The sequence below is a fragment of the Salvelinus fontinalis genome, chromosome 26 (genome assembly GCF_029448725.1).
Source record: "Salvelinus fontinalis isolate EN_2023a chromosome 26, ASM2944872v1, whole genome shotgun sequence".
NCBI lineage: Eukaryota > Metazoa > Chordata > Actinopteri > Salmoniformes > Salmonidae > Salvelinus > Salvelinus fontinalis.
Window position 1 is genome coordinate 34,715,896 of NC_074690.1, and position 11,398 is coordinate 34,727,293.

At 41.6% G+C, this 11,398-nt stretch overlaps 2 protein-coding genes across 5 annotated transcripts; one reads left to right on the forward strand and one right to left on the reverse strand.

The window, feature by feature from the left end:
* Positions 1 to 246: 246 nt before the first annotated feature.
* Positions 247 to 6,210, reverse strand: LOC129824173 (synaptosomal-associated protein 47-like). 4 transcript variants are annotated; one of them, XM_055883603.1, is made up of 6 exons: positions 5,949 to 6,210; positions 4,925 to 5,454; positions 4,163 to 4,662; positions 3,688 to 3,809; positions 1,063 to 1,258; positions 247 to 641 (listed from the first exon to the last, which is right to left on the reverse strand). In XM_055883603.1, exons 2-5 carry the CDS (start codon positions 5,428 to 5,430, stop codon positions 1,112 to 1,114), a joined length of 1,275 nt encoding a protein of 424 aa, XP_055739578.1. In that variant the 5' UTR covers positions 5,431 to 5,454; positions 5,949 to 6,210; the 3' UTR covers positions 247 to 641; positions 1,063 to 1,111. The 4 variants fall into 4 exon arrangements, with proteins under 4 accessions (XP_055739578.1, XP_055739577.1, XP_055739576.1 ...); XM_055883602.1 differs by having other exon boundaries at positions 3,688 to 3,812; positions 5,969 to 6,209; XM_055883601.1 differs by having other exon boundaries at positions 3,688 to 3,812; positions 5,962 to 6,209.
* Positions 6,211 to 6,283: 73 nt separating this feature from the next.
* On the forward strand, positions 6,284 to 10,648 carry LOC129824172 (2-oxoglutarate and iron-dependent oxygenase JMJD4-like). The gene is made up of 6 exons (XM_055883599.1): positions 6,284 to 6,955; positions 7,198 to 7,363; positions 7,688 to 7,813; positions 7,895 to 8,162; positions 8,311 to 8,457; positions 10,117 to 10,648. Exons 1-6 carry the CDS (start codon positions 6,703 to 6,705, stop codon positions 10,450 to 10,452), a joined length of 1,296 nt encoding a protein of 431 aa, XP_055739574.1. The 5' UTR covers positions 6,284 to 6,702; the 3' UTR covers positions 10,453 to 10,648.
* The last annotated feature ends 750 nt before the right edge of the window (positions 10,649 to 11,398 follow it).

An 11,398-nucleotide genomic window follows, 5' to 3' on the forward strand; every position in this document is an offset into this window, starting at 1 on the left:
GACATTTTTTTTGCCTGTTTTGTTTTCTAGTCATTATTCTTCTTTAATTAATAAAGGAAACTATATTGCCTTTTATGACCTGGGCGGGTTGTACTGTACTAATGAAGGCAGTCGTCTGTCTTCTATGTAAAAGTGTTTTATTGGATAATTAGGCACTACTCAAATACTTACTCTCCTGTCTCCAGTACATTAGCATGGGGAACTTCAGGCATGAAACGTACAAAGAAAAACATGATTTACCAGATATTTGGGTTTAAATCACAGTTTATCAATGATAAATAGACAATAAATAAATTACAGTACAACATAGAAGTATGCAAGTCATTCATACAAATAAGATTATACAGATGTCCCCAAATCCAGTGTCACTGTTAGAAAGATTGTGAGTTGCCGTCTGCTTTTTCTTGTACTGTACATTATAGAATAGGTAGTAACCAAATAGTATTCTGTGAATTTCAAGGGACACAGTTTTAAGGGACTTTGTTACATACCCACTGCAAACTGGATTATAATACAGTGATCCCACTCGATGCATCACTTACTCTGCAGCAACATGGGGTCATGCAACACTTGGAGCTGGAGGGGAGCTGGAGGGAAACCATGTGCAGGGAGGGAGGGGATGGCTTTACTGACACCTGCAACTGAAAAATAAGAAGGGAAAAAAACACACATTTAGCAGCAGTGTGACAATCGTTCCTCACAGTGATTTAAGTACATCAGAAACCACTCTATACTTATGTGACAGACCCAGGGATTCGATCATCCGTCAACAACAACAACCAGGTATGGATCTATTCATGGTTCTTCACAGTGCTACGAGGACAATATCTCCACAACGTGCTGACGGGAGGGAACACTTCCTTACCTTGGTGTAAATGCCATCTAGTGGACTGGTCGGTAATTACCACATTGAGAGGAACATTGATTTCTATATTTTACACATTACAATGACGTAAGGGGGTATGACTACACCTGAGACTCAAGACATGTGTTACAAATGTAGAGGTTCAGAACAAAAACTTTCTTGGAGCATACATTTGTCGTAAGGTAACAGCAACTCACAGCGCATTTCTGGACTGCGCTGTAGTGAGCCGGTTGGCTGGTGTGTGAACTACAGCAGCCTCTTCATGCGGCAGGTATGTTTGTCTATGTGCATAGTGGCCCGGTCCGTAGAGCTGGTCAGAATATCCAGGGCCTCGTCTTGCCTCTCCAGCTCAGTCTCAGCCTCCAGAGCCAGGTTTTTCAGCTGCATCAGCATCTGAGAGAGTAGGCAGAGAGCCATATAGACGCACATACACACACATGCTTGATTGAACTTGTGGTTGGCCCTTTTGAATCTATTTCCTCTGTTCCATTGTACAGGGCAAAGTAAATCAAGCTCAGCTCAACTATTTGACATATGTATTTGACCCAGGTCTGGGGGAGTAATCTCTTGATTCTTGTAGTGGTGTGGAAAAGTGTCTTGTCTAGGGTTATGTCCCGAGAGGACATGGAGTGAGTGAGTCAGTCAGTGGAAAAGACAGGGGAGATGAGCAGAGAGGAGGAATAACACTTTTTTCTCAGCCATAATTATTCTTCCACTGATTGTCGGAGCCAAAAAGACAGAATGGCTGTCAGCTGTAAAATTAAAAACAATGAAGGGACTGCCGACAAAACCAAAACGATCTATAATAACTGTACTTCCATCGTTAGGTCATGACATAATCGCCGTGTGACACAATATTCATGTGACTAGTATACAATACTCAAGCACATGGTGGTTATACAGAGGTCTTTGGTCTCCTGAGGTCATCGATAACAGACAAGTCAATGACAATTTGTTATTTCAACTTTCTGTGTTCAGGGAATTCTGCAACTCCATCTCCACGCTCCAACAACTGTGTACGTTATGGTCAGTGGAACAACTTAAATCAACCTTGTTGTGCCAAGCAAAACTTAATAGACACTCACTCCACACCCCAACACGTGGTTTCTAAACTAATATTATGTTATCCTACACATGCTCACACACACACACCCATTGACGTTATGTCAGTTTTCAGAGGCCAGTAATCGCAGACACAGCAACAGTGCACAGGAACTGCTTCAGACAGCAACGAGCAGACAGATAGTATTTCAGCGCACTCCTTAATGACAACTGCATGCATTCACTTTCTAAGGTTTCTTCAGTTTGGGAGGAGAATATGATAAATAGACTGATATCAATACTTCAAAATATACTGTAGAGTAATTATGGGATTCTGGTGCCATATACTGTAAAATGGACCTTTAACTAAATTCTAATGTTGAAGGTAAATTTTATCACACCACTTCTGAACATTTGGTTAGTTGTTTTTCATTCAACATACACAGTCAGACATGTAGGTAAAATACACTCCAGTTTTAAAAAGTAGGCTAATAACCTAATTAAACTGATGTGAGGTGAGTTGTAGGAAATGTGTTTAACACATAAAAAAAATGTAAATATTCAACTGATTTGAACAATAAACTGACTGATAATCCGAAGGTATCAAATATCTTTTGACAAAAGGGGCTATTTGCTGTACACTTGGGTAGGAAATCAGGTTAACAGTGATTCTCACCTAATTCATGACATAAATTAGGTGCGTCATAAAGTGTACTACTATACCACTTCAGAAAGCGGTAGGCTTTGTAGTTCAAAAGAACCATTATGACTTATCGGCACAAAATAATAAGCCATTGATAGAGAAACAAAACACATGTCCCTGGATTGTAAACAGACTCATTGCGAAAAATGTCACTAACATGATCGATTTGTTTGAAAATGATTATATATACAATTATATTGAGATACAATCCTATTGATACCATTCTGAAGTAGTCAATACTTAACTTGTAATATCTAACTAACTATGCCGTTGTGAACGCAATTTCCACAAAAGCCTCATTCAACCTCAGCTTCAATCGGCTTTACAGAACTGCTTATGGGACTGTAAGAAACACCCAAGCCTCGAGAGACTGTAGCCTGTGTTTCAGGAGGATTCTGAAAATGACAACATACCTGTAACGGATTACCGACCAATTACATAGACAAAATGTTGTGTTTTGAAGAGGTTTAACATGGAAAACACCATTCTGGGCAACCCATAATAATGTGTTAAACGAAAAATGACTGACTGCATTTGCGTCACTGTTTATGTCTTGCAACCATCGACCATGCATGGAGCTCACTGTTCAGCATTATGAGACTTTGAATGGAAATACTTTATACACTGTCTGACCAGAGAAGTCTAACCAAATAACTGGCCATGTCTCTTTCCCTCTCTCCTCTCTCTTGTAACCCGATGGGAGTTTGGTTTGTGGTCTTACCGACTAATATATAAAATACGTAAAATAAAAATCATTACAGTGAATCTCCACTGGAAATAGAGCATTTATCTTCCCATGATTTTCATAGAACATAAGAAAAGTTACACTTGTTCTTTAAAACCTGCTATTGAAATGGCATACATTTAATGCATCATAACATGGATATTCAATCATGCATTTCCTCTGAATTCAAAACAGATGTCTACAAGACAGGTACAAACATTATCTGAATGCAAAAAAGAGAAAATGTTAGGGCAGTATAACTTCAGACTGTTATAAAGCATTTGATCCATAGGATGAAATGCTTGAGTATACAGGAAGAGGCATTAGAAGCCAGATTCCAATATTGTATCTCACCTGTCGGATTTCCTGAGCCTCAGCCTGAGTGACCTCTGGCTTAAGGACATGCACCTGCAACTGGGACAGCTCTCCTGCTGGGACTGTCATGGGGACCTCTGTCTCCTGGTACTGCAGCAGGCCTGCTGCCAAGGGAGGGGGCAGAGATATAGTGAGAAGGCCCCTCAAACAAACACATTATCTTCTTATGAGCGTAACAGTAACCCTATGATAATGTAATGGGGAAAGCTCGTAACAACAACAAAACACGGCATGCATCAGAATTGTGTAATAAATCAATAAGCTAGAGTGTATAATGAGATTTCAGCCTCAAGAGAGCCTAGTCGTTTCAAAGATGTGTATTGAACAATATGCCATGCTAAAACCCATAGATCTTTACTGCCACTTGGTGGCCAAACACAAACCATTGTACAGAGCAAAATAAACAAAGAAGAACCCCCGACTGGGACCACAGAGAGTAATCTAAACTTCTTACCTGCATTCCATATTGAACCTTGATCCTGGTCACATGGGGTCGTAGCTGGGGTCGTCATGAAGGCAGAGTACTCACTTGTGTACTCCACCTTCTTCTTATACTGTATCTCTAGCACTGACATGGCCTCCGGCATCTTAGCCGACAGGAGTCGGAAGCATATGTCTGGCTTCCCTATGAACCTCCGCCTCACACTGATCTCATACGGATTGTGCACCCGGATGTCATCCACCTCATCCCTCTGAAAGCGGTGGAGGAGCACATAGTTTGTGTCTCGGACTTCTAATGAGGAGACCATCACCATCAAGCAACCAGGCTTCAGGTTTGAGTCTCCACCTCTGGAGACGATGGCTGGTACGCTGGTGATCACTCTGTGCTTGCCTGTTCCTGTTCCCTTACAAGCAGCCTCTCTGGCAGCATGCTCAGCCTTGACATCCTGCTGACTCTTCCAGGGTAGTTTACCAAATGGCCACCAAGGGGGAGACTCCAGTTCAGACAGTAGCCTGCAGAGATAATGGTGACAGAAGTTAGAGGAATGAATCCAATTCAGTGACGGTTCACACAAATGAAGGGTAAACATGTTCTGGATAATAGCTATACAATCTCAAATAATTAACCACTACTATATATTAATGTATATTTAATCATTATGTGGATAGAAAAGCATCAAAACTTCGGAAAATCTCCATGATTAGCTACAATATTTGAAAACAATAAAACAATGGACTGACAGGGCCCAGAGGTAGAATTCAATATCCACCTTACCTGTCTGCCACGCCCAGATCAGAGTCGATCTTGCCTAGGCCATGCATGATGTTATCAAACTGCTCTCCCTGGTGGTGGAGGACATTCCCTGTGTCCTCTAGCCGTCTCTGAGCCCCCGCAACCAGGTTAATCAGCTCCCTCCCCTTGGTCGGCTGTGCCTCGGCCCCCTGAATCTCAGCAGATGGGGACAACAACCTCTCCCTCCAGAAATGCTCCAGGACATTGTAGACCACCACCCGGTTGGGCCTCAGCGAGCCGAACCAGTGCTTGATATTCCCATGCTCCAACACAGTCAGAGTGCTGAAGATGAAGCTGGACGACTCCATCTTGATCTCCATGATCCTTGAGAGGCGGAAGCCAACCAGGTTCTCTTTGCTCTGGTATGAGGTGAAGCGCAGCATGGTGCGGGTCAGGGACAGGGTGCCGGCATCCCAGCGCTTCTCACTGTTGATGTAGTAGGAGCCTGGCCAGCTGTGGATGGGGATGTCTCGGGTTGGGCATGTCATTTTGGCTTGGCTTCAGATGCTCACCTAGGAAGAGAGGGGTGAACATGTTAAAATGTTAAAATGTTGTATTGTAAATAATATTTGAATCAAGGTCAATATGTTAATCGAGATAAAAGATTAGAGACTAAAACGTTGGAACTGCTAGCTAGGAATTTAAATCAACCCAGCAGTAAAGCTATGTTATGTAAGTAGCTAGCTGTCATGGTAATCAAGGTATTTTGGACTAGCTATTTAGGCCTATTATATGGACAGTATAGCTAGCTAGATACATATGTTACTGTGTACTAGCTACTTTATTAGAGTGCCACTATGTCGACGCTAAGATTGCTAGCTGACTAGCAAAACATGCAAAATCATAACATGTCAGGAAGCTAGCTAGCTAGCAGCCCTTTTCATAAGCGTTCCTCTCAAATAAAAGAAGATAGGAAAATGTGTATTTGGAGTAAATTGCATTCGTGTTCAAACAAACAAAATAGGTAACTAGCGATCATTCAACATTGTTTGATGTTTTTGTTTACTTTTTAAACAAACCTGGCACCTGAGCTCCAGCAGGGTTATGACTATTCCAGGAAATCAGTAGCTACAGTTTTGTAATGTTGCGTAAGACGATCATATTATAGATTGTGCAAAAGCTAGTAGTCATTATTTGAGTACAGCTGCTCTGCGTGGAAATGGTTAATATATATTTTAAGGTGCCACTTTAATAATTGTAAAAGAAAAAGAAATGTAAGAAAAAAATCTATTCGCAGATTGGTTCCAGATTGGTTCCCAAGCAGGTGATTTGTTTGGACGTGAAGCGACGTCACTTCCTCAGTACAGACATGTTTACAGTCCGTCTAGAAACAATGATCCTGCTATTTGAAATGTATAGATTAACATTATTAATGTCTAATTTCAAAGTGTAGATTTACTAAAGACATTCAACGTTGAATAAGCAAACAGTACGGAAACAATCATGTGTAAAAAAAAAAAAAAAACGATCAAATTAAAGCAAATATTGGGCGTGTGCATCTATAAATGTGGCCCCCTCTGTGGCCCCCTAAAATGCAAAATAGCATAGCCATAGGAAGCTATTTTTAGGCTCGAATGAACGAACCAGCTTCTCCACATTTTTGACTTATCTTTGCAATATAAATCCAATAATAATGATGGAAAAGCAATTAATATGACATATCATGTCACTATAGTTTAGGTACGTCGCTTGCTTGCTAATTAGTTAGCTAGTTAACGTTACACCCAGGACTTGTTTTGTTTTTTGCATCATTCAGTATCATGGACAGGGAGTCTTATCATAACTGCTGTAGCCTCGTTAAAATATCAAGGCAATCCTATGAACAATTTTGGTCTTCGCACTTTGTGGATTACATAGAGAAGGATTTGAGCTATTCCAAATTCTTTAAAAAGTACTTACTTCCTAACCACCCATGCATGTTCTCGAGGAAATTTACTGAAGACTGGAAATGTAGGAAACAGTGGGTCACTGAAGAGGGGAAGCCAAACTTCCAGAAACTGCTGCAGCAATTTGGTAAATAAATGTTGTTAGCTACATATCTATTACAATGTCCAGTAACTTTGATGTCAAATGAATGAGTTTGATTAGCCTATGGATGAGCTGTTCTGATCTGTGATTTGACAACCATTTCTCATTGTTTGTGTAATTATCTGATATATATATTTGGTAATGAAACATGTGTTGCAGTTATGATGAACCAATAACCCATTTTGTAAATTGTGTTTTCAAAGTATTTCTCTTTTTTCCTCTTGCAGATGAGACTCCGGTTCCAGTTGCAAACTGCAATGCGAAAGAATACAATGCGAACCCCAAACAAATTATTCCTTTCAAGGAATTTATTCACTACTGGAGAGAGTACATACAGAATGGACACTCGTCACCAAAAGGATGTCTCTATCTGAAAGATTGGCACATGTCAAGGTATTGAATTCACCTGTATGTTGCCTCTGAAGAAAGAGCACACTGTATATAGACTTTTTTCTATTGTGTTACTGACTGTATGTTTGTTTATTCCATGTGTAACTCGGTGTTGTTTGTGTCGCACTGCTTTGCTTTATCTTGACCAGGTCGCAGTTGTAAATGAGAACTTGTTCTCAACTAGCCTACCTGGTTAAATAAAGGTGAAATAAATAAAAATGATTGGAACATTTTTTACAGTATGTAAATAATGTGTATATACTGAAGGTAGCTGTATCAAGAATAAGCTAAATATGGCTCAATGGTTCCATCCTCTGTCTTTCACAGGGATTTTCCTGAACACAACGTTTACACTACCCCAGTCTTCTTTTCTTCTGACTGGCTTAATGAGTATTGGGATACTTTGGAGGTGGATGACTACCGGTTCGTCTACATGGGACCCAAAGGCTCATGGTATAACAAAACATTTAATTATAGTCTATAATGGATATTCTCTTAAATCTGTCTCTAACATGTACTTTATTTTTGCTATAGGACGCCATTCCACGCTGATGTGTTCCGCTCCTACAGCTGGTCAGCGAACATCTGTGGCAGGAAGAAATGGCTCCTGTATCCACCAGGCCAAGAAGAGTTTCTACGAGACAGCCATGGCAACCTTGCTTATGACGTCACTGCCCCTGAGATTCGAGACAAGTTGCAATTCCCACACTGCGATGAGGCCTGCCAACCACTAGAGATCATTCAGGAAGCAGGGGAGATCATATTTGTGCCCAGTGGTTGGCACCATCAGGTTTATAATTTGGTAAGTACTGCAGTTTGGATGTGGGACAAATTAAGTGGTACACTTGATCAAGAGCTTTTTTACAAATCATTATCAGTATCAGCACCTGTATGGTTCATATGGCTAATTTTGAACTAAGTAACCTGACTTCTGTCTCATTATCCTGCAGGAAGACACCATCTCCATCAACCATAACTGGCTGAATGGCTGCAATGTGGACATTATGTGGCAGTTCCTTCAGAATGAGCTGTCTGCTGTCCAGAGGGAAATAGAGGAATGGAGGAACACTATGGATTCATGGCATCAGCACTGCCAGGTGTATAAGACACTTGGAGATAGACATACAGGGCCTTCGGAAAGTATTCAGACCCTTTGACTTTTTCCACATTTTATTACGTTAGTCTTGTTCTAAAATGAGTCCCCCCCCCCCCCCCCCCCCATTAATCTTCACACAATACCCCATAATGACAAAGCAAAAACAGGTTTAGACATTTTTGCTAATTTATTAAAATATCACATTACATAAGTATTCACACCCTTTACTCAGTACTTTGTTGAAGCACCTTTGGCAGTGATTACTGCATCAAGTCTTCTTGGGTATGAGGCTACAAGCTTGGCACACCTGTATTTGGGGAGTTTCTTTCATTCTGCAGATCCTCTGAAGCTCTGTCAGGTTGGATGGGGAGTGTCGCTTCACAGCTATTTTAAGGTCTCTCCAGAGATGTTCGATTGGGTTCAAGTCCTGGTTCTGGCTGGGTCGCTCAAGGGCATTCAGAGACTTGTCCCGAAGCTACTCCTGCGTTGTCTTGACTGGAGTGCTTAGGGTCGTTGTCCTGTTAGAAGGTGAACCTTTGCCTCAGTCTGAGGTCCTGAGTGCCCTGGAGCAGGTTTTCATCAAGGGTCTCTCTGTACTTTGCTCCCTTCATCTTTGCCTCGATCCTGACTAGTCTCCCAGTCTCTGCCGCTGAAAAACCTCCCCACAGCATGATGCTGCCACCAAGCTTCACAGTAGGGATGGTGCCAGTTTTCCTCCAGATGTGACTCTTGGCATTCTGGCCAAAGAGTTCAATCTTGGTTTCATCAGACCAGCGAATCTAGTTTCTCATGATCTGAGAGTCTTTAGGTGCCTTTTGGCAAACTCCAAGCGGGCTGTCATGTGCCCTTTACTGAGGAGTGGCTTCCGTCTGGCCACTACCATAAATGCCTGATTGGTGGAGTGCTGCAGAGATGGTTGTCCTTCCGGAAGTTTCTCCCATCTCCAGAGGAACTCTAGAGCTCTGTCAGTGACCATCGGGTTCTTGGTCACCTCCCTGACCAAGGCCCTTCTCACCTGATTGCTCAGTTTGGCCGGGCTGCCAGCTCTAGAAGAGTCTTGGTGGTTCCACACTTCTTCCATTTAAGAATGATGGATACTACTGTGTTCTTGGGGACCTTCATTGCTGCAGACATTTTTTGTTACCTTTCCTCAGATCTGTGCCTTGACACAATCTTGTCTCTGAGCTCTACGGACAATTCCTTCAACCTCATGGCTTGGTTTTTGCTTTGACATGCACTGTCAACTGTGGGAGCTTTTATATAGACAGGTGTGTGCCTTTCCAAATCATGTCCAATCAATTGAATTTACCACAGATGAACTCCAATCAAGTTGTAGTAACATCTCAAGGATGATCAATGGAAACAGAATGCACCTGAGCTCAATTTCGAGTCTCATAGCAAAAGGTCTGAATACTAATGTAAATAAGGTATCGGTTTTATTTTTAATACATTTTAAAACATGAAGAAAAGCCTGTTCACTGTCATTATGAGGTATTGTGTGTAGATTGCTGAGGTTTTATTTTATCCATTTTAGAGTAAGGCTGTAACATAACAAAATGTGGTAAAGTCAAGGGGTCTGAATACTTTCCAAAGGCACTGTCTGACAAAGCAGATGTATTTTAAAAAGCTGTGTAATCTGAGTTGGTATTTTGTTTTCCAGGTCATCATGAAGTCTTGCTCTGGGATTGATTATGGGGAGTTTGCCTCTTTCCTGAAGATTATCGCTGACAACCGCATGTCCTTCTTGAGTTCTTGCTCCGAAAACAACTCCTCAAATTACCCACGTCATCTTTCAGAGACCCTTGCCACATTGGGGCTTCACCATGCTGCCTTTGACCTGCAGAGGGTGGCTCACATTCTAGAATGCATGCTCTGCAATGAAGACTTTAAGAGACTTGATCATTCAACTCTGAGCTCACAACCTGAAAGTTTGCTGCAGCAGATTCGAGAGACCATGCTTTCCACTAGAGGGCAGCACTCCCTTTACCAGGAATAGACCACACAGTATCCCTTTATGAGCATCTTTATCAATACATTTAGTTGATAAGGCTTTGGTTTCAGAGGTAGCCTAAATGACCTGCCTGATGTTATCTTGACCCCTCCCCCCAAAAAATGTCATCCTGTGTGAGTTTATGGGTGTTTTTGTATGTTCTGAATGAGATGTTGATAAAATGACAAACGTCCATACTTTATGTCCTCGTATGTTTATTACACCAGAGATGCATAAAGTAATATTTAAGATAATAGCTAGCAACTGGCAAACAGTGCACAACTGTCAAACAGCATAGTGTCAATGAACTCAATATTTAAGGCAATACTGCAAACAAAGAAACTATTCATAGACGACATTGTTGGTAGTGCTACCAGTGAAATACTGTACTAAGTGATTTGGAATAAGAACATTTTAACTTTATGTACCCTATCCATGTAAATACACTGCTCAAAAAAATAAAGGGAACACTTAAACAACACAATGTAACTCCAAGTCAATCACACTTCTGTGAAATCAAACTGTCCACTTAGGAAGCAACACCGATTGACAATAAATGTCACATGTTGTTGTGCAAATGGAATAGACAAAAGGTGGAAATTATAGGCAATTAGCAAGACACCCCCAATAAAGGAGTGGTTCTGCAGGTGGTGACCACAGACCACTTCTCAGTTCCTATGCTTCCTGACTGATGTTTTGGTCACTTTTGAATGCTGGCGGTGCTTTCACTCTAGTGGTAGCATGAGACGGAGTCTACAACCCACACAAGTGGCTCAGGTAGTGCAGCTCATCCAGGATGGCACATCAATGCGAGCTGTGGCAAGAAGGTTTGCTGTGTCTGTCAGCGTAGTGTCCAGAGCATGGAGGCGCTACCAGGAGACAGGCCAGTACATCAGGAGATGTGGAGGAGGCCGTAGGAGGGCAACAACCCAGCAGCAGGACCGCTACCTCC